At 40.7% G+C, this 23842-nt stretch overlaps 2 protein-coding genes across 2 annotated transcripts in view; one reads left to right on the top strand and one right to left on the bottom strand.

Annotated features, from left to right (window-relative positions):
* LOC133559672 (equilibrative nucleoside transporter 1-like) overlaps positions 1-8765 on the top strand; it is a 57267-nt gene extending 48502 nt beyond the window's left edge. The window contains exons 12-13 of the mRNA XM_061911659.1: positions 2500-2699; positions 4965-8765. Coding sequence (XP_061767643.1) covers positions 2500-2699; positions 4965-5076 — 312 coding nt within the window. The 3' untranslated portion in view covers positions 5077-8765. The remainder of the gene's footprint in view (positions 1-2499; positions 2700-4964) is intronic.
* A 4547-nt stretch (positions 8766-13312) lies between these two features.
* The window catches only part of LOC133559671 (atlastin-2-like), a 58537-nt gene continuing 48007 nt past the window's right edge, over positions 13313-23842 (bottom strand). Inside the window, exons 14-16 of the transcript XR_009808246.1 lie at positions 16085-20228; positions 15545-15964; positions 13313-13564 (exon numbers count right to left, since the gene is read on the bottom strand). The gene's annotated coding sequence lies outside the window, so the exon portion shown is untranslated. The remainder of the gene's footprint in view (positions 13565-15544; positions 15965-16084; positions 20229-23842) is intronic.

Below are 23842 nucleotides of genomic sequence, written 5' to 3'. Positions count from 1 at the left end.
TTCAGATTTAAACCACAGGTCCGTCATTCCACTGGCAAAAAGGATAGATAGTCCAGGATATCAGTCAGCCACTACAGTAGGGGTCACCAACCTTTTTGATACCAAGAGCTACTTCTTGGGTACTGATTAATGCGAAGGGCTACCAGTTTGATACACACTTAAATAAATTGTATTTCTGTTCGTCATCCCGTCTTACATTTTTTTCCCTTTTTACGGGACGTTTTTTTGTAGGGAATAAATGATGAAAAAAAAACACTTAATTGAACGGTTTAAAAGAGGAGAAAACACGGAAAAAAAGAAAATTATACTTTGAAACAGTTTATCTTCGATTTCGACTCTTTAAAAATTCAAAATTCTACCGAAAAAAAGAAGCAAAAAACTAGCTAATTGGAATCATTTTGAAAAAATTAAAAAAATTATTTATGGAACTGCGATGAGGTGGCGACTTGTCCAGGGTGTACGCCGCCTTCCGCTCGATTGTAGCTGAGATAGGCGCCGGCGCCCCCCGCGAACCCAAATGGGAATAAGCGGTAGAAAATGGATGGATTTATGGAACATCATTAGTAATTTTTCCTGATTAAGATTAATTTTAGAATTTTGATGACATGTTTTAAATAGGTTAAAATCCAATCTGCACTTTGTTAGAATATATAACAAATTGGACCAAGCTATATTTCTAACAAAGACAAATCATTATTTCCTGTAGATTTTCCAGAACAAAATTTTTCAAAAGAAATTCAAAAGACTTTGAAATAAGTTTTCAAATTTGATTCTAAAGATTTTACAGATTTGCCAGTATATATTTTTGAAATTTTAACTATAATAATTTTGAAGAAATATTTTACAAATATTCTTTGTCGAAAAAACAGAAGCTAAAATGAAGTATCAAATTAAAATGTATTTATTATTCCTTAAAATAAAACAAATAAATGTACGTGAACATTGATTTAAATTGTCAGGAAAGTGTTTAAAATGTGTTTAAAAATCCTAAAATAATTTTTAAGTTTGTATTTTTTCTCAAAAATTGTCTTTCTGAAAGTTATAAGAAGCAAAGTAAAAAAAAAAAAAAAGAATTTATTCAGACAAGTGGAGACCAAGTCTTTAAAATATTTTCTTGGATTTTCAAATTCTATTTGAGTTTTGTCTCTTTTAGAATTAAAAATGTCCAGCAAAGCGAGACCAGCTTGCTAGTAAATAAATAAAATGTTAACCTTCCTCTTGTGTTAGCTTTCTGTTACCATCTCTTATGTTAACGGGTCGGTTTTGACCCATGTCTTAAATCAGCTGTAAAATACACTAAAAACAATGATCTATCATCCAATTTGTTTCTCATCTCTTGGTTACCTTGTTAGGCTTCCTTATCCTTGAAAATATTGGTTTTAATATTTTTGGTTTGGGCCATTGGGCCTTTTTTTTGTCAGTATACCCCTCGATTTCAATTTTTAAAAATGGTAAAACGAACCTCAAGAGAATCATATAAATAAAAAAAAGTTTGTTGTGTTACCTAACTATTACTAAGGGGTATTAGAACACATCTCTTAAATAAATGTGTTTTATTTATTTTTTCATTTTAAGAATTTTAACTATAGTAACATCTATGGTGTTACGGGTCAATTTCGACCCATTTAAATTTACTTCAAGAAAAAGGCTAAAAAGTATTTTTTTCAGCAACAGAAATCCAACAACAACCAATCAAGCAAATGAAACCAAGAGAAATAGATTACTAGTTCCAAAACTAATAAAAAACAAAATCAGAGTGGCAAAAAGTGACACTTTTAGTGTCCGTCTTTTGTTTGTTTTTGTACAGGATAACAAGGTAAAATGAGAATCCACTAAAGCTCACATGATTGGGAGAGGAGCTGGCTGTCAGTGTGTTCAGTTTTGGCTGTTATCATTGCTTTATCATCTTATTTTTATAACTGGGTCGAAACCGACCCTAACAACACCAAGGGCATAATTTCGACCAGAGCATTTTATAATTTAGTGAAAAAAACTAAAATGTTTTATTTTGTTGACAAAGAGGTTCCTGACAAAGTCAAAAAGCTTTGATGCAAAAAAATAAATGTATGTGGTGTTTTTTATGCATTTAAAAACTAAAACTGGTCGGTGCCGACCCTAACACAAGACGAAGGTTAAAAATAGAGGCAGCTCACTGGTAAGTGCTGCTATTTGAGCTAATTTTAGAACAGGCCAGAGGGCGACTCATCTGGTCCTTTCGGGCACCGCGTTGGTGACCCCTGCACTACACCAATACATAATCCTACTACCATCAGGGCGCGGGTACAGAACCAAAAAATTCCGGAGGGCCCGCCTCAAGAAAAGCCTTAACCCTGCAGCTATAGCCGCCCTTAACAGCAGGCCCGCCCACCTGTCTGACAGGTTCTTATTTTTGTTTTTGTCATGTGCAATGTCTATATGGTTAAATGTAGGGCAGTGAAAATGAATTTCCCCAACGGGGACCAAAAAAAATCTGAATCTAAATCTGTGTGTGTGTTGCAGCCCGACAAGGACAGCAAGTGGCTCCCCACCCTGGTGGGCGTGCGGGTGGTGTTTGTGCCGCTCTTCATGCTGTGTAACGTTCATCCTCGCCACTTCCTGCCCGTGGTGTTTGCTCACGACGCTTGGTACATCGTCTTCATCATCCTCTTCGCCTTCTCCAACGGCTACCTGGCCTCCCTCTGTATGTGCTTCGGACCCAAGTAAGCACCAGGGACCTCCACACTGGCATCTTCACTAGGGGCATCATCAAGTCCATCCAGAGGAACATCTAGTTTTCTTGAGTCAGTTGCAACTTCATGGGGTTTATTTGTGTGCAAATGTCCAAGTGAGATTAGAAGATGTGGAGATCCTCTTCTAACTTTTCTCCAGATCAACTTCAGATCCATCCTTGGATGTTATCATTTTACATTTGTTGACATTTCCATGTCAAAGAACTCTTTTATTCGGCAAAAAGACTGGATGTGAAGAAATTGGAGCTATAAATAGGTCAATTATCCATTTTCTACCGCTTGTCCCTCTCGGGGCAAAGACGATTAAAAAAAAAAAATCTTACTAAAATTCTTGGGGATACAAATGGGGCTCCGCTCATAAAATGGTTAAAAATAATACAAACCCCGTTTCCATATGAGTTGGGAAATTGTGTTGGATGTAAATATAAACAGAATACAATGATTTGCAAATCCTTTTCAACCCATATTCAGTTGAATATGCTACAAAGACAACATATTTGATGTTCAAACTCATAAATTTTATTTTTTTTCTTAGAATTTCATGGCTGCAACACGTGCCAAAGTAGTTGGGAAAGGGCATGTTCACCACTGTGTTACATCACCTTTTCTTTTAACAACACTCAATAAACGTTTGGGAACTGAGGAAACTAATTGTTGAAGCTTTGAAAGTGGAATTCTTTCCTATTCTTGTTTTATGTAGAGCTTCAGTCCTTCAACAGTCCGGGGTCTCCGCTGTCGTATTTTACGCTTCATAATGCGCCACACATTTTCCATGGGAGACAGGTCTGGACTGCAGGCGGGCCAGGAAAGTACCGGCACTCTTTTTTTTACTAAGCCACGCTGTTGTAACACATGCTGAATGTGGCTTGGCATTGTCTTGCTGAAATAAGCAGGGGCGTCCATGAATAAGACGGCACTTAGATGGCAGCATATATTGTTCCAAAACGCGTATGTACCTTTCAGCATTAATGGTGCCTTCACAGATGTGTAAGTTACCCATGCTTTGGGCACTAATGGACCCCCATACCATCACAGATTCTGGCTTTTAAACTTTGCGTCGATAACAGTCTGGATGGTTCGCTTCCCCTTTGGTCCGGATGACACGATGTCGAATATTTCCAAAAACAATTTGAAATGTGGACTCGTCAGACCACAGAACACTTTTCCACTTTGCATCAGTCCATCTTGGATGATCTCGGGCCCAGAGAAGTTGGCGGCGTTTCTGGATGTTGTTGATAAATGGCTTTCGCTTTGCATAGTAGAGCTTTAATTTTCACTTACAGATGTAGCGACAAACTGTGTTTAGTGACAGTGGGTTTCTGAAGTTTTCCTGAGTCCATGTGGTGATATCCTTTAGAGATTGATGTCACTTTTTGATACAGTGCCGTCTGAGGGATCGAAGGTCACTGGTTTCCGGCCATGCCGCTTGCGTGTAGTGATTTTTCCAGATTCTCTGAACCTTTTGATGATATTATGGAGCGTAGATGTTGAAATCCCTAAATTTCTTGCAATTGCACTTTGAGAAACGTTGTTCTTAAACTGTTTGTTTCACGCAGTTGTGGACAAAGGGGTGTACCTCGCCCCATCCTTTCTTGTGAAAGACTGAGCATTTTTTGGGAAGCTGCTTTTATACCCAATCATGGCACCCACCTGTTCCTAATTAGCCGGCACACCTGTGGGATGTTCCAAATAAGTGTTTGATGAGCATCCGTCAGCGTTATCAGTATTTATTGCCACCTTTCCCAACTTCTTTGTCACGTGTTGCTGGGATCAATTTCGAAAGTTAATGATTTGCAAAATAACAAAATGTTTATCAGTTTGAACATCAAATATGTTGTCTTTGTAGCATATTCAGTGGTGAACATGCCCTTTCCCAACTACTTTGGCACGTGTTGCAGCCATGAAATTCTAAGTGAATTATTATTTGCAATAAAAAATAAATTTTATGAGTTTGAACATCAAATATGTTGTCTTTGTAGCATATTCAACTGAATATGGGTTGAAAATGATTTGCAAATCATTGTATTCTGTTTATATTTACATCAAACACAATTTCCCAACTCATATGGAAACAGGGTTTGTAATTGTGACAAGAATTGATAAGAGCATCGATTTGATTGATGATCATTTGTGTCAACACATCCTGCTTTGCAACTCCTTCATTCCACTTCGTCCCAATTTTTGTCTCCATCACGAATGTTTTTGCAGAAAGTCGTCACAGTTGTTTGTGTGCAGGAAAGTCGCACAACACGAGGCGGAGACGGCGGGCGCCATCATGGCCTTCTTCCTGTCGCTGGGCTTGGCACTGGGAGCCGCCATCTCCTTCCTGTTCAGGACCGTCATCTAGTTGGCGAGGACCGGACGTCACTCCGCCTTCCGCCGTGGTTACCGCGGCAACGCCTTTCTGACAGAATGCAACTTGATGATTGACGTCTTGCTGTTCGTAAGAGGTCACATTCTTCATACTTTTGTTTATGGGGTTCGAAAGTTGACACGTTTTATTTTTTATTTTTTTTTACCACCAACAAAAATGTACAAAGTACTTTTAGGGCCCAAACCGGTACAGCAGGGGTGTCCAAACTTTTTCCACAGTGGGCCGCACACGGATTTTTGATAGTTTTCATTTTCAGACCATAACAAAATATATGGATTTTTTTTTTTTTCCTCCTTCCTCTTCCTCTTACATTTATATAGCGCTTTTCTCTAGTGACTCAAAGGGGCGGCATAGCTCGGTTGGTAGAGTGGCCGTGCTAGCAACTTGAGGGTTGCAGGTTCGATTCCCGCTTGTGCCATCCTAGTCACTGCCGTTGTGTCCTTGGGCAAGACACTTTACCCACCTGCTCCCAGTGCCACCCACACTGGTTTAAATGTAACTTAGATATTGAGTGTCACTATGCAAAGCGCTTTGAGTCACTAGAGAAAAGCGCTATATAAATATAATTCACAGTTTACATAGTGAAACCCAATATCTAAGTTACATTTAAAGCAGTGTGGGTGGCACTGGGAGCAGGTGGGTAAAGTGCCTTGCCCGAGGACACAACGGCAGTGACTAGGATGGTGGAAGCGGGAATTGAACCTGCAACCCTACCAACCGAGCTAAACCGCTCCTTAGGGCTCCTGGGGAGCATAGAGGGTCTCAGTCACTAAAATGTTTTTTTTTATCTATTTATTTAATGCTTGCAGTAAATCTCTATATCAACTTGAGGTTGATATAAAGTAAAAAAAAATAAGGTTTTATGCCTTTTCTGTCAGACAACTTTCTTTTTTATAGTAAAACTGAAACATGCAGTATTTAGATAGATAGTACTTTATTTAGCAATTAAAGCCCTCAAACATCAATAATGCAGGACACCATTGATTTTAACTATTTAATATTTTTAAGTAATCACAGTGAAAAGTTAAATAAAATTCTACTAAATATACCGTATTTCCTTGAATTGCCGTCAGGCCGCTAATTAATTTAAAACCTCTTCTCACTCCTGCGCTTACTAAAGGCGTGCGGTAAAAGTAAGCATGCGCTAATTATTTTAAAACCTCTTCTCACTCCGACACTTACCAAAGGCATGCGGTAAAAATTGGAGCGTGAAGTAGGGATACCATCATGAAAAGCGTATTTAATTTAGGGGCGGCATGGCGTAGTGAAGTGAAGTGAAGTGAAGTGAAGTGAAATATATTTATATAGCGCTTTTCTCTAGTGACTCAAAGCGCTTTACATACTGAAACCCAATATCTAAGTTACATTTAAACCAGTGTGGGTGGCACTGGGAGCAGGTGGGTAAAGTGTCTTGCCCAAGGACACAACGGCAGTGACTAGGATGGCGGAAGCGGGAATCGAACCTGCAACCCTCAAGTTGCTGGCACGGCCACTCTACCAACCGAGCTATACCGCCCCACTGATGGAGGGAGCTGCCATGCAAGGCGCTAACCAGCACCCATCAGGAGCGAGGGTGAAGTGTCTTGCTCAGGACACAACGGACGTGACGAGGTTGGTACTAGGTGGGGATTGAACCAGGGACCCTCGGGTTGCACACGGCCACTGCACCACGCAAAAAATTATACTGAATATTGACATATTTTTATTTTTATTTTTTATTGACCAGAACCCTTTGGGGTCCCTGATATCAAACCTGAGTGGAGGCTGAAATGCATCATTTTTATACATATATTGTGTTGGTTTTTAAAATAAAAAATATAAAAATGGCCCCCACTTGCTTCGATTTGGTAGAGCGGCCGTGCCAGAAGACTGAGGGTTGCAGGTTCGCTTCCCTCCTATTGACGTCCAAATCGCTGCCGTTGTGTCCTTGGGCAGGACACTTCACCCTTTGCCTCTCGGTGCCGCTCACACTGGTGAATGGATGATGAATGAATGATTGGTGGTGGTCGTAGGCGCAAACTGGCAGCCACGCTTCCGTCAGTCTACCCCAGGGCAGCTGTGGCTACAAATGTAGCTTACCACCACCAGGTGTGAATGAAGGATGGGTTCCCACTTCGAGTATCTAACAATAGAAAAGCGCGATATAAATCTAATCCATTATTATTATTATTATTAATTTAAAAAAACCGTTAGGTCTTACCTTTACTTATAAATGAAGTCCATGCGCAGCTCCTTCTGATCAAAAGCATCGATAACTTGCTTATAGAAGTCTTCCTTATCTTTCTTCAGTTTTAAAACTCTGTCTCGATGGAGATCTTCCTTTATTACCTGCTCCAGCACACATCACGTCACTCATTTCACTTCTGCAGCCGAGTAGTCGCAAGAAGGATCACTAGCGCCCTCTACCACCAGGAGGCGGGAGATATTTAATGACTCATATTTGACAGACGCAGCTACGGTATTGTGACGGTCTCCAGCCGTCGTCTTATGGGTTCCCAGGAGCAACAAGGAAGGACATGGCTTAAGCAGTTTGACTTTTATTTTTCAATAAAACGTCTGTCCAGGTCACTATTCCGCTGGTCCTCTCCGCTCGCTCGCCGTCTCCAGGCGTGCCTTGCCTGCCTGTCGGACCGTCGGCTCCACAGGTATATTAATAAAACATAGTTGCTTACTACACTAGCTTGGACCTTAAATCCTACTGAATAGCTCTTAATCTTCTTCCCTTTATGCGATTTCAAATTACTGGTATTGAAATCAGCCTCCTCCATTTTGAAAATGATGACAGGGGAAGTGTCATATGTGACGTGACGAGTTTGACCCTGTGGAAATTCAAGGAAATACGGTATTTGAGATCTGAAAGGTTCCCCACTCATAAAGTGATTTTTTTTTATTAGGTTTTTTTTACTTTTAACACTTAAATTTCAAGATCTACTTCCGATATATCTGCTGATTTTAAGTTTGAACAATTATTTTGTTTGTTTTATGCTCTTACCTACCTTACCTACCTGCTGGAGGCTGCACGGCCAGGCTTTACATTTCGTTGGATCTAACATAATAGTGAGAGTCCAGTCCATAGTGGACCTTAAATCCTACTGAATAGCTCTTAATCTTCTTGCCTTTATGCGATTTCAAATTACTGGTATTGAAATCAGCCTCCTCTGTTTTGAAAATGATGACAGGGGAAGTGTCATATGTGACGTGACGAGTTTGACCCTGTGGAAATTCAAGGAAATACGGTATTTGAGATCTGAAAGGTTCCCCACTCATAAAGTGATTTATTTTTATTAGGTTTTTTTTTACTTTTAACACTTAAATTTCAAGATCTACTTCCGATATATCTGTCGATTTTAAGTTTGAACAATTATTTTGTTTGTTTTTATGCTCTTTTGTCAAAACTTTGATGTTTTTATAAGGCAACCACACAACATATACAATATTTTTTCCACTTAAAACATTTTAAAGTGATCATTTTTAAGTAATAATTCATTATAAGATAGATTTTTTTGGTCTTTTTTTTTTTTGGAGCAACGGGGGGAAAAAAAAGGCAGAAGGAACAAAACAACTGCCTGCATGACAGCTTTGTGTCAACATTGCCACTTTTCCCTCATTATATTTCACCTCATTCCACTTTTTAAATGTTTTTTTTTGTATTTTTCCAATACTTTTAATTTTGCAATTTTTGCAGAATGTGTGGCGGCCCGCAAATGACCTCCCGAGCCGCACTTTGGACACCCCTGATGTACATAATATGACAAAATACGTGTATACTACTTTTTATGTCCATGATGATGCTTTTACTGAAGTTACTGAAGTTGCTGCCATTTCTCAAGTGTTTTGTATATCTGCACAAAAACTCTACAGCTAAGTTTATTTTTGTATCATTGAGAAGGTATTTTACTCTTTTTGTTTTCCTGTTTGTAGTCCATTTGCTATTCAGAGTGCTTCAGGTGCGAGTCTCAGAAGTATTTTCTGATTGTGTGTTTGTTCCTCTTTGTTCCTCTCAGCTAATAAAGTCTGTTGAAGGAAATGTCTCCCTCTGCTGGTCACTTGCGGTAACACAGTGCTGAACGTCCACGACCAGAAGTGCGTGTCTGGATACACATTTTTGCTACAGCGCCACCTACCTGCTGGAGGCTGCACGGCCAGGCTTTACATTTCATTGGATCCAACATAATAGTGAGAGTCCAGTCCATAGTGGATCTAACATAATAGTGAGAGTCTAGTCCATAGTGGATCTAACATAATAGTGAGAGTCCAGTCCATAGTGGATCTAACATAATAGTGAGAGTCTAGTCCGTAGTGGATCTAACATAATAGTGTGAGAGTCCAGTCCATAGTGGATCTAACATAATAGTGAGGGTCCAGACCGTAGTGGATCTAACATAATAGTGAGAGTCCAGTTCATAGTGGATCTAACGTAATAGTGAGAGTCCAGTCCATAGTGGATCTAACATAATAGTGAGAGTCCAGTCCATAGTGGATCTAGCATAAAAGTGAGAGTCCAGTCCATAGTGGGTCTAACATAATAGTGAGAGAGTCCAGTCCATAGTGGATCTAACATAATAGTGAGAGTCCAGTCCATAGTGGATCTAACATAATAGTGAGAGTCCAGTCCATAGTGGATCTAACATAATAGTGAGAGTCCAGTCCATAGTGGATCTGACAAAATAGTGTGAGAGTCCAGTCCATAGTGGATCTAACATAATAGTGAGAGTCCAGTCCATAGTGGATCTCACATAATAGTGAGAGTCCAGTCCATAGTGGATCTGACAAAATAGTGTGAGAGTCCAGTCCATAGTGGATCTAACATAATAGTGAGAGTCCAGTCCATAGTGGATCTAACATAATAGTGAGAGAGTCCAGTCCATAGTGGATCTAACATAATAGTGTGAGTCCAGTCCATAGTGGATCTAACATAATAGTGTGAGAGTCCAGTTCATAGTGGATCTAACATAATAGTGAGAGTCCAGTCCATAGTGGATCTAACATAATAGTGTGAGAGTCAAGTCCATAGTGGATCCAACATAATAGTGAGAGTCCAGTCCATAGTGGATCTAACATAATAATGTGAGAGTCCAGTCCATAGTGGATCTAACATAAAAGAGAGTCCAGTCCATAGTGGATCTAACATAATAGTGTGAGAGTCAAGTCCATAGTGGATCCAACATAATAGTGAGAGTCCAGTCCATAGTGGATCTAACATAATAATGAGAGTTCAGTCCATAGTGGGACCAGCAGTAGACCATCCTGAGCTGAGACAGGTCAGCAGCACAGATGTCCCCAACCAATGCACAGGCGAGCGGTCCACCCCGGGTCCCCACTTTGGACAGCCAGCACTTCATCCGTGGCAACACCCAACCTGTGCCTCACCCCAGAGCAGAAAATAAACGGCAGATCAACTGGTCTAAAAGGGGTGTGTGTTTAACATACAATAAGTTTACAAACATTTAGTTGTAGGTTATTATAAGTTTAAAAAACATTTAGTTGTCGGCTATTTAGTACCAAGGCTTTAAAGGCCTACTGAAATGAGAGTTCCTTATTTAAACGGGGATAGCAGCTCCATTCTGTGTGTCATACTTGATCATTTCGCGATATTGCCATATTTTTGGTCAAAGGATTTAGTAGAGAACATCGATGATAAAGTACGCAACTTTTGGTCGCTAATCAATCAATCAATCAATGTTTACTTATATAGCCCTAAATCACTAGTGTCTCAAAGGGCTGCACAAACCACTACGACATCCTCGGTAGGCCCACATAAGGGCAAGGAAAACTCACACCCAGTGGGACGTCGGTGACAATGATGACTATGAGAACATGATACTGTGATACTGATGATACTGATGACTATGAGAACATATGAGAACATGATACTGTGAAAGATCAATCCATAATGGATCCAACACAGTCGCGAGAGTCCAGTCCAAAGCGGATCCAACACAGCAGCGAGAGTCCCGTTCACAGCGGAGCCAGTAGGAAACCATCCCAAGCGGAGGCTGATCAGCAGCGCAGAGATGTCCCCAGCCGATACACAGGCGAGCAGTACATGGCCACCGGATCGGACCGGACTCCCTCCACAAAGGAGAGTGGGACATAGAAGAAAAAGAAGAGAAACGGCAGATCAACTGGTCTAAAAAGGGAGTCTATTTAAAGGCTAGAGTATACAAATGAGTTTTAAGGTGAGACTTAAATGCTTTTACTGTGGTGGCATCTCGAACTGTTACCGGGAGGGCATTCCAGAGTACTGGAGCCCGAACGGAAAACGCTCTATAGCCCGCAGACTTTTTTTGGGCTTTGGGAATCACTAATAAGCCGGAGTCCTTTGAACGCAGATTTCTTGCCGGGACATATGGTACAATACAATCGGCAAGATAGGCTGGAGCTAGACCGTGTAGTATTTTATACGTAAGTAGTAAAACCTTAAAGTCACATCTTAAGTGCACAGGAAGCCAGTGCAGGTGAGCCAGTATAGGTATATATGTATGTATATATGTATATTAGGTATATACAGTATAGGTATATATGTATGTATATATGTATATTAGGTATATACAGTATAGGTATATATGTATGTATATATGTATATAAAGGTATATACAGTATAGGCGTAATGTGATCAAACTTTCTTGTTCTTGTCAAAAGTCTAGCAGCCGCATTTTGTACCAACTGTAATCTTTTAATGCTAGACATTGGGAGCCCCGAAAATAATACGTTACAGTAGTCGAGACGAGACGTAACAAACGCATGGATAATGATCTCAGCGTCTTTAGTGGACAGAATGGAGCGAATTTTAGCGATATTGCGGAGAGGAAAGAAGGCCGTTTTAGTAACGTTTTTAATGTGTGACTCAAAGGAGAGAGTTGGGTCGAAGATAACACCCAGATTCTTTACCGTGTCGCCTTGTTTAATTGTTTGGTTGTCAAATGTTAGAGTTGTATTATTAAATAGAGTTCGGTGTCTAGCAGGACCGATAATCAGCATTTCCGTTTTTTTGGCGTTGAGTTGCAAAAAGTTAGCGGACATCCATTGTTTAAAGCCTTGCCTGTACCGGAAGTAGCAGACGATGTGCGCGTGACGTCACGGGTTGTGGAGCTCCTCACATCCGAACATTGTTTACAATCATGGCCACCAGCAGCGAGAGCGATTCGGACTGAGAAAGCGACAATTTCCCCATTTATTTGAGCGAGGATGAAAGATTTGTGGATGAGGAAAGTGAGAGTGAAGGACTATATATAAAAAAAAAAAAAAAAAAAAAAAAAAAAGCGAGGGCAGTGGGAGCGATTCAGATATTAGACACATTTACTAGGATAATAGGTTGATTGGCAACACTGAATTGGCCCTAGTGTGTGAATGTTGTCTATCTGTGTTGGCCCTGCGATGAGGTGGCGACTTGTCCAGGGTGTACCCCGCCTTCCGCCCGATTGTAGCTGAGATAGGCGCCAGCGCCCCCCGCGACCCCGAAAGGGAATAAGCGGTAGAAAATGGATGGATGGCATTCTGGAAAATCCCTTAAATGCTTTTTGTGTTACTCGTGTTTTAGTGAGATTATATGGTACGGGTGCGGTGACCGCCTGTGTCAAGAGAGTCCGAGCTACAGGAGGACGCAAGCTCCGCTCATGTCTACGGTAAGAGACGACTAATTACCACCTGCAGCATTTTCTCACCGAAAACTGCCGGTTGACATGTGGTCGGGAACCATGTTCGCTTGATCGCTCTGTTCCATAGTAAAGCTTCACCTTCGGGAATGTAAACACCGGCTGTGTTTGTGTTGCTAAAGGCGGCCGCGATACACCGCTTCCCACCTACGTCTTTCTTCTTTGACGTCTCCATTATTCATTGAACAAATTGCAAAAGATTCAGCAACACAGATGTCCAGAATACTGTGGAATTGTGCGATTAAAGCAGACTACTTATAGCTTGGATCGGGCTGGGAAATAATGTCCGCTACAACCCGAGACATCATGTGCACGACGTTTTCAACAGGAAACTTCGAGCGAAATTTTGAATTGCAATTTAGTAAACTAAAAAGGTGTTGCAATGTTAATATTTCATCATTGATATATAAACTATCAGACCTCATGGTCGCTAATAGTGGCTTTCAGTAGGCCTTTAACAACTCTTGTAGTTGCACTTCCCCAGTCAGCCAGCAGATGGCAGTGGTCCACTCCAGTTCTCCTTGAACGTGACAGACGACCAAAGGCAAAACGGGTGACTTGTATGATTTTATTCTTACGGTAAACACTTTATTCAAAAATAAAATACCACAAATGTTCTTAAAAAGGTGGCCAGGCATATTCCACACAAATCAACCTGATAATCATGTTTCTATCGTCCTCCCAAACAGGACGGTCTATGAACAGTTCCAAAGAAAGTTCGCTACAGCAACAGTTTTTAATTGACCCCAAACAAACCTTGATTGGCTCTAAAACGCGAAAAGGCTATTTAAATATCCAAGTTCCACCTGCAGTCACGAAGAAGGGAACTAAAACGCATAAAGGCTATTTAAATATCCAAGTTCCACCTGCAGTCACGAAGAAGGGAACTAAAACGCTTAAAGGTTATTTAAATATCCAAGTTCCACCTGCAGTCACAGAGAAGGGAACTAAAACGCGTATCGAAATAGCCTTTACGTGTTTTAGTTTCCTTCTCCGTGACTGCAGGTGGAACTTGGATATTGAAACAGCCTTTATGCAAGTTCCACCTGCAGTCACGGAGAAGGGAACTAAAACGCGTAAAGGTTATTTAAATATCCAAGTTCCACCTGCAGTCACCGAGAAGGGAACTAAAACGCGTAAAGGTTATTTAAATATCCAAGTTCCACCTGCAGTCACGGAGAAGGGAACTAAAACGCGTATCGAAATAGCCTTTACGTGTTTTAGTTTCCTTCTCCGTGACTGCAGGTGGAACTTGGATATTGAAACAGCCTTTATGCAAGTTCCACCTGCAGTCACGGAGAAGGGAACTAAAACGCGTAAAGGTTATTTAAATATCCAAGTTCCACCTGCAGTCACCGAGAAGGGAACTAAAACGCGTAAAGGTTATTTAAATATCCAAGTTCCACCTGCAGTCACCGAGAAGGGAACTAAAACGCGTAAAGGCTATTTCAACATCCAAGTTCCACCTGCAGTCACCGAGAAGGGAACTAGAACGCGTAAAGGCTGTTTCAATATCCAAGTTCCACCTGCAGTCACGGAGAAGGGAACTAAAACGCGTAAAGGCTATTTAAATATCCAAGTTCCACCTGCAGTCACGGAGAAGGGAACTAAAACGCGTAAAGGCTATTTAAATATCCAAGTTCCACCTGCAGTCACGAAGAAGGGAACTAAAACGCTTAAAGGTTATTTAAATATCCAAGTTCCACCTGCAGTCACGGAGAAGGGAACTAAAACGCGTATCGAAATAGCCTTTACGTGTTTTAGTTTCCTTCTCCGTGACTGCAGGTGGAACTTGGATATTGAAACAGCCTTTATGCAAGTTCCACCTGCAGTCACGGAGAAGGGAACTAAAACGCGTAAAGGTTATTTAAATATCCAAGTTCCACCTGCAGTCACCGAGAAGGGAACTAAAACGCGTAAAGGTTATTTAAATATCCAAGTTCCACCTGCAGTCACCGAGAAGGGAACTAAAACGCGTAAAGGCTATTTCAACATCCAAGTTCCACCTGCAGTCACCGAGAAGGGAACTAGAACGCGTAAAGGCTGTTTCAATATCCAAGTTCCACCTGCAGTCACGGAGAAGGGAACTAAAACGCGTAAAGGCTATTTAAATATCCAAGTTCCACCTGCAGTCACGGAGAAGGGAACTAAAACGCGTAAAGGTTATTTCAATATCCAAGTTCCACCTGCAGTCACGGAGAAGGGAACTAAAATGCGTAAAGGCTATTTAAATATCCAAGTTCCACCTGCAGTCACGGAGAAGGGAACTAAAACGCGTATCGAAATAGCCTTTACGTGTTTTAGTTTCCTTCTCCGTGACTGCAGGTGGAACTTGGATATTGAAACAGCCTTTATGCAAGTTCCACCTGCAGTCAAGGAGAAAGGAACTAAAACGCGTAAAGGCTATTTAAATATCCAAGTTCCACCTGCAGTCACGAAGAAGGGAACTAAAACGCGTAAAGGCTATTTCAACATCCAAGTTCCACCTGCAGTCGTAGAGAAGGGAATTAGAACGCGTAAAGGCTGTTTCAATATCCAAGTTCCACCTGCAGTCACGGAGAAGGGAACTAAAACGCGTAAAGGTTATTTAAATATCCAAGTTCCACCTGCAGTCACCGAGAAGGGAACTAAAACGCGTAAAGGTTATTTAAATATCCAAGTTCCACCTGCAGTCACCGAGAAGGGAACTAAAACGCGTAAAGGCTATTTAAATATCCAAGTTCCACCTGCAGTCACTGAGAAGGGAACTAAAACGCGTAAAGGTTATTTAAATATCCAAGTTCCACCTGCAGTCACGAAGTAGGGAACTAAAACGCGTAAAGGCTATTTCAATACCCAAGTTCCACCTGCAGTCACCGAGAAGGGAACTAAAACGCGTAAAGGTTATTTAAATATCCAAGTTCCACCTGCAGTCACGAAGTAGGGAACTAAAACGCGTAAAGGCTATTTCAATACCCAAGTTCCACCTGCAGTCACCGAGAAGGGAACTAAAACGCGTAAAGGTTATTTAAATATCCAAGTTCCACCTGCAGTCACCGAAAAGGGAACTAAAACGCGTAAAGGTTATTTAAATATCCAAGTTCCACCTGCAGTCACGAAGTAGGGAACTAAAACGCGTAAAGGCTATTTCAATACCCAAGTTCCACCTGCAGTCACCGAGAAGGGAACTAAAACGCGTAAAGGCTATTTCAACATCCAAGTTCCACCTGCAGTCGTAGAGAAGGGAACTAGAACGCGTAAAGGCTATTTCAATATCCAAGTTCCACCTGCAGTCGTAGAGAAGGGAACAAGAACGCGTAAAGGCTGTTTCAATATCCAAGTTCCACCTGCAGTCACGGAGAAGGGAACTAAAACGCGTAAAGGCTATTTAAATATCCAAGTTCCACCTGCAGTCACGGAGAAGGGAACTAAAACGCGTAAAGGTTATTTCAATACCCAAGTTCCACCTGCAGTCACGGAAAAGGGAATAAACAGCGTGCGTCTAATAGCTCCTGAGAATCAACAAGCGGGCGAAAACAGTCTTCGTGTTGACGTCAGACTTTTAAGAAATACACCGTTTTTCGGAGGCTGCAAAGTCAAAAGGTCCTTAGTTGGAGTCTCGAGTTAATTTTCTTTGATGAGCATTCGGACAGGAAGTAGAAAGTGCTAGCTTAAGGCAGCACTTGAGGCTTACTACTTCTACCGTAGTCTGCTTTTAAACGAGCAATGACCCATAAACCATTTTATGAAGCAAGAACTGACATTTGAACGCAACATTAGACATAACGAGTCATTTAAAAAAAAAAAAAGGTTAGCTTTCAAGCTAAGCTAATGTATCAAGGCGTTTCTATAACGTATACAAACTATGTATTATCAATGTTAAAGTGCGACGACTAAAGGGAGAGAAAACAGTCTTTACGTTGTTTCGTTGAGTTAGACATTTCATTTTTAGAAAATATTTTTATGGTGGTGAAAATTTAAACAGGCGGGAACAGGCTAGGAAATTAGCTTTGATTAGCATGGAGACCGGAAGTAGCAAACGTTAGCACTTAAAGATCACCAATTGTACCACATAATGTCAGAGTCGGCTTTTAAACACACAACTTTGTACTTATAAACCTCTTTTGGAAGCGAGAAATGGCATTCGGAAGTTAGCTAAGATCATTTTGTTCCGCCTTCACACTAACAGCAAGCTAAACTGTCAAGTTAGCAATAAGTATTTCTATGTTGCTTTAAGTACTATAGATGTTAAACAAGTGTGGTGATTAAAGCACAAAAATAGTGTTCACGTAACATAAAATTTGTGTTAAGAATAAAACTTTTTGTGGGTCGAAGACTGGAGCAAATGTGTTTTGATTAGCAACTGCTAGCGTTAAACAGCTCCTAAAGATCACTACTAAGCCAATAATAGCCTGCTTTCGCTTAAACTATTTTATATCTATAATTTTATGAAAACAAAAATCTATTTTGGGACTAAACTTTATGAAAAAAGGTTAGCCTTCAAGCTAAGCTAACTTATCAAAGCGTTTCTATAAAGTATACAAACTATGTATTATCGATGTTAAATAAGTCCGACGACTAAAGGGAGAGAAAACAGTCTTCACGTTGTTTTGTTGAGTTAGACATTTCATTTTTAGAAAATATTTTTATGGCGGTGAAAAGTTAAACGGGCGGGAACAGGCTAGGAAATTAGCTTTGATGAGCATGGAGACCGGAAGTAGCAAACGTTAGCACTTAAAGATCACCAGTTGTACCACATAATGTCATAGTCGGCTTTTAAACACACAACTTTGTACTTATAAACCTCTTTTGGAAGCGAGAAATGGCATTTGGACGTTAGCTAAGATCATTTTGTTCCGCCTTCACACTAACAGAAAGCTAAACTGTCAAGTTAGCAATAAGTATTTCTATGTTGCTTTAAGTACTATAGATGTTAAACAAGTGTGGTGATTAAAGCACAAAAATAGTGTTCACGTAACATAAAATTTGTGTTAAGAATAAAACTTTTTGTGGGTCGAAGACTGGAGCAAATGTGTTTTGATTAGCAACTGCTAGCGTTAAACAGCTCCTAAAGATAACTACTAAGCCAATAATAGCCTGCTTTCGCTTAAACTATTTAATACCTACAATTATTTTATGAAAACAAAAAGATCTTTTGGGACTAAACTTTATAAAAAAAGGTTAGCCTTCAAGCTAAGCTAATTTATCAAGGCGTTTCTATAAAGTACACAAACTATGTATTATCGATGTTAAAGAAGTGCGATGACTAAAGGGAGAAAACAGTCTTCACGTTGTTTCGTTGAGTTAGACATTTCATTTTTAGAAAATATTTTTATGGCGGTGAAAATTTAAACGGGCGGGAACAGGCTAGGAAATTAGCTTTGATGAGCATGGAGATCGGAAGTAGCAAACGTTAGCATTTAAAAATCACCAGTTGTACCACATAATGTCATAGTCGGCTTTTAAACACACAACTTTGTACTTATAAACCTCTTTTGGAAGCGAGAAATGGCATTTGGAAGTTAGCTAAGATCATTTTGTTCCGCCTTCACACTAACAGCAAGCTAAACTGTCAAGTTAGCAATAAGTATTTCTATGTTGCTTTAAGTACTATAGATGTTAAACAAGTGTGGTGATTAAAGCACAAAAATAGTGTTCACGTAACATAAAATTTGTGTTAAGAATAAAACTTTTTGTGGGTCGAAGACTGGAGCAAATGTGTTTTGATTAGCAACTGCTAGCGTTAAACAGCTCCTAAAGATCACTACTAAGCCAATAATAGCCTGCTTTCGCTTAAACTATTTAATACCTACAATTATTTTATGAAAACAAAAAGATCTTTTGGGACTAAACTTTATAAAAAAAGGTTAGCCTTCAAGCTAAGCTAATGTATCAAGGCGTTTCTATAAAGTACACAAACTATGTATTATCGATGTTAAAGAAGTGCGACGACTAAAGGGAGAAAACAGTCTTCACGTTGTTTCGTTGAGTTAGACATTTCATTTTTAGAAAATATTTTTATGGCGGTGAAAATTTAAACGGGCGGGAACAGGCTAGGAAATTAGCTTTGATTAGCATGGAGACCGGAAGTAGCAAACGTTAGCATTTAAAAATCACCAGTTGTACCACATAATGTCATAGTCGGCTTTTAAACATAACTTTGTACTTATAAACCTCTTTTGGAAGCGAAAAATGGCCTTTGGACGTTAGCTAAGATCATTTTGTTCCGCCTTCACACTAACAGCAAGCTAAACTGTCAAGTCAGCAATAAGTATTTTTATGTTGCTTTAAGTACTATAGATGTTAAACAAGTGTGGTGATTAAAGCACAAAAATAGTGTTCACGTAACATAAAATTTGTGTTAAGAATAAAAGTTTTTGTGGGTCGAAGACTGGAGCAAATGTGTTTTGATTAGCAACTGCTAGCGTTAAACAGCTCCTAAAGATCACTACTAAGCCAATAATAGCCTGCTTTCACTTAAACTATTTAATACCTACAATTATTTTATGAAAACAAAAAGATCTTTTGGAACTAAACTTTATAAAAAAAGGTTAGCCTTCAAGCTAAGCTAATGTATCAAGGCGTTTCTATAAAGTACACAAACTATGTATTATCGATGTTAAAGTGCGACGACTAAAGGGAGAGAAAACAGTCTTTACGTTGTTTCGTTGAGTTAGACATTTCATTTTTAGAAAATATTTTTATGGCGATGAAAAGTTAAACGGGCAGGAACTGGCTGGGAAATTAGCTTTGATTAGCCTGGAGATCGGAAGTAGCAAACGTTAGCATTTAAAAATCACCAGTTGTACCACATAATGTCATAGTCGGCTTTTAAACATAACTTTGTACTTATAAACCTCTTTTGGAAGCGAGAAATGGCATTTGGACGTTAGCTAAGATCATTTTGTTCCGCCTTCACACTAACAGCAAGCTAAACTGTTTTCATTTTATGAAAACAAAAATATATTTTGGGACTCTATGAAAAATGGTTAACCGTCATGCTAAGCTAATTCAGTTTTGTCTTTAAGCTAAATAAAAATGGTGAAAAGTCAGTGTTCCTATGAAGAAGTCGACTAAGTAGTAAAGATGTTAAGTCCGACATTAAAGGTTATTAGCGCTTAACTTAGCACGCTGTTGTAAAAATGAAAGCAATATGGCGTCTTGTTACAGTTTGAGTGACACTTCCTATTTTTACATGTGATTCTCAGTAATACTGTCCAAACAATTCACATTCGAACTTCCTGATTGTGCTTTTTTTTTAACCAAGAACGCTGTGAAGAAGTGGAAGGCATGATGTTGTTGTTTTTGGCAAAAAGGCCACAGCGAGGGAGGTCAGCTTTGGTGTTGTTGTTGACGACAGGAAGTGCGTCAGTGCGTCTTTAACTTGGCGTGTTGCTGCGAGCTGCCTTCTGTCAGGCTGGCTTTCAGAGAGTTGACCACCGTCTGCCTCACCTTGTCTTCCACGTAATGTTCACTCAGCGGCTTGACCACCTGCAGCAACACACAGCCCCCCCAGGTGAGGAACACTTCCTGCCGAATAGTGAGACCAAACCACATATTTACATTTGCTTGAATCACCTGCAGCAACACACAGGTAAGGAACACATCCTGCCGAATAGTGAGACCGAACCACATATTTACATTTGCTTGAATCACCTGCAGCAACACACAAGTGAGGAACACTTCCTGCCAAATAGTGAGACCGAACCACATATTTACATTTGCTTGAACCACCTGCAGCAACACACAGGTGAGGAACAGATCCTGCCGAATAGTGAGACCAAACCACATATTTACATTTGCTTGAATCACCTGCAGCAACACACAGGTAAGGAACACATCCTGCCGAATAGTGAGACCGAACCACATATTTACATTTGCTTGAATCACCTGCAGCAACACACAAGTGAGGAACACTTCCTGCCAAATAGTGAGACCGAACCACATATTTACATTTGCTTGAACCACCTGCAGCAACACACAGGTGAGGAACAGATCCTGCCGAATAGTGAGACCGAACCACATATTTACATTTGCTTGAATCACCTGCAGCAACACACAGGTGAGGAACACTTCCTGCCAAATAGTGAGACCGAACCACGTATTTACATTTGCTTGAACCACCTGCAGCAACACACAGGTAAGGAACACATCCTGCCGAATAGTGAGACCGAACCACATATTTATATTTGCTTGAACCACCTGCAGCAACACAGAGGTGAGGAACACTTCCTGCCAAATATTGAACCACATATTTACATTTGCTTGAACCACCTGCAGCAACACAGGTGAGGAACACTTCCTGCCAAATAGTGAGACCGAACCACATATTTACATTTGCTTGAATCACCTGCAGCAACACATCCTGCCAAATAGTGAGACCGAACCACATATTTACATTTGCTTGAACCACCTGCAGCAACACACAGGTGAGGAACACTTCCTGCCAAATATTGAACCACATATTTACATTTGCTTGAATCACCTGCAGCAACACACAGGTGAGGAACACTTCCTGCCAAATAGTTAGACCGAACAACATATTTACATTTGCTTGAACCACCTGCAGCAACACACAGGTAAGGAACACATCCTGCTGAATAGTGAGACCGAACCACATATTTACATTTGCTTGAACCACCTGCAGCAACACAGAGGTGAGGAACACTTCCTGCCAAATATTGAACCACATATTTACATTTGCTTGAATCACCTGCAGCAACACACAGGTGAGGAAGACTTCCTGCCAAATATTTAACCACATATTTACATTTACTTGAATCACCTGCAGCAACACAGGTGAGGAACAGATCCTGCCGAATAGTGAGACCGAACCACATAGTTACATTTGCTTGAACCACCTGCAGCAACACACAGGTGAGGAACACTTCCTGCCGAATAGTGAGACCAAACCACATATGTACATTTGCTTGAATCACCTGCAGCAACACACAGGTGAGGAAAACTTCCTGCCAAATAGTGAGACCAAACCACATATTTACATTTGCTTGAACCACCTGCAGCAACACAGGTGAGGAAGACTTCCTGCCAAATAGTGAGACCGAACCACATATTTACATTTGCTTTAACCTCCTTCAGCAACACACAGGTGAGGAAGACTTCCTGCCAAATAGTGAGACCGAACCACATATTTACATTTGCTTGAACCACCTGCAGCAACACACAGGTGAGGAACACATCCTGCCGAATAGTGAGACCGAACCAGATATTTAAATTTTGCTTGAATCACCTGCAGCAACACACAAGTGAGGAACACTTCCTGCCAAATAGTGAGACCGAACCACATATTTACATTTGCTTGAACCACCTGCAGCAACACATAGGTGAGGAACACTTCCTGCCAAATATTGAACCACATATTTAAATTTGCTTGAATCACCTGCAGCAACACACAGGTGAGAAAAACTTCCTGCCAAATAGTGAGACCGAACCACGTATTTACATTTGCTTGAACCACCTGCAGCAACACACAGGTGAGGAACACTTCCTGCCAAATATTGAACCACATATTTACATTTGCTTGAATCACCTGCAGCAACACACAGGTGAGGAACACTTCCTGCCAAATAGTTAGACCGAACAACATATTTACATTTGCTTGAACCACCTGCAGCAACACACAGGTAAGGAACACATCCTGCTGAATAGTGAGACCGAACCACATATTTACATTTGCTTGAACCACCTGCAGCAACACAGAGGTGAGGAACACTTCCTGCCAAATAGTGAGACCGCACCACATATTTACATTTGCTTGAACCACCTGCAGCAACACACAGGTAAGGAACACATCCTGCCGAATAGTGAGACCGAACCACATATTTACATTTGCTTGAACCACCTGCAGCAACACACAGGTAAGGAACACATCCTGCCGAATAGGGAACCACATATTTACATTTGCTTGAATCACCTGCAGCAACACACAGGTGAGAAAAACTTCCTGCCAAATAGTGAGACCGAACCACATATTTACATTTGCTTGAACCACCTGCAGCAACACAGAGGTGAGGAACACTTCCTGCCAAATAGTGAGACCGCACCACATATTTACATTTGCTTTAACCACCTGCAGCAACACACAGGTAAGGAACACATCCTGCCGAATAGTGAGACCGAACCACATATTTACATTTGCTTGAACCACCTGCAGCAACACACAGGTAAGGAACACATCCTGCCGAATAGTGAACCACATATTTACATTTGCTTGAATCACCTGCAGCAACACACAGGTGAGAAAAACTTCCTGCCAAATAGTGAGACCGAACCACATATTTACATTTGCTTGAACCACCTGCAGCAACACACAAGTGAGGAACACTTCCTGCCAAATAGTGAGACCGAGCCACATATTTACATTTGCTTGACCACCTGCAGGGCTTCACGGTGGCAGAGGGGTTAGTGCGTCTGTCTCACAATACGAAGGTCCTGAGTAGTCCTGGGTTCAATCCCAAGCTCGGGATCTTTCTGTGTGGAGTTTGCATGTTCTCCCCGTGAATGCGTGGGTTCCCTCCGGGTACTCCGGCATCCTCCCACCTCCAAAGACACGCACCTGGGGATAGGTTGATTGGCAACACTAAATTGGCCCTAGTGTGTGAATGTTGTCCGTCTATCTGTGTTGTCCCTGCGATGAGGTGGCGACTTGTCCAGGGTGTACACCGCCTTCCGCCCGATTGTAGCTGAGATAGGCGCCAGCGCCCCCCGCAACCCCAAAGGGAATAAGCGGTAGGAAATGGATGGATGGATGACTACCTGCAGGTGAGGAACACATCCTGCCGAATAGTGAGACCGAGCCGTATGTTTACATTTGCTTGAACCACCTGCAGCAACACACAGGTGAGGAACACTTCCTGCCAAATAGTGAGACCACACCACATGCCGTACTGTACTACATCTATGTGTTGTAATACAATCAGTTACTATCATTTCACCTTCAAAAATATGTATATTATTTTCTAAATATTGCATATTTCTTTTAATTTAAAGCAGCTGCTGTCCAAACTAAAGTAATAAAAATTCTAGACACATATTTAAAAATAATCTTTGTTATTAGCTGCACTGCACATGGTTATTACTTCAGG

The sequence above is a fragment of the Nerophis ophidion genome, linkage group LG09 (genome assembly GCF_033978795.1).
Source record: "Nerophis ophidion isolate RoL-2023_Sa linkage group LG09, RoL_Noph_v1.0, whole genome shotgun sequence".
Classification (NCBI taxonomy): domain Eukaryota; kingdom Metazoa; phylum Chordata; class Actinopteri; order Syngnathiformes; family Syngnathidae; genus Nerophis; species Nerophis ophidion.
The sequence above is the reverse complement of the archived record's forward strand: the minus strand, read 5'-3'. Positions and strand labels throughout refer to the sequence as shown.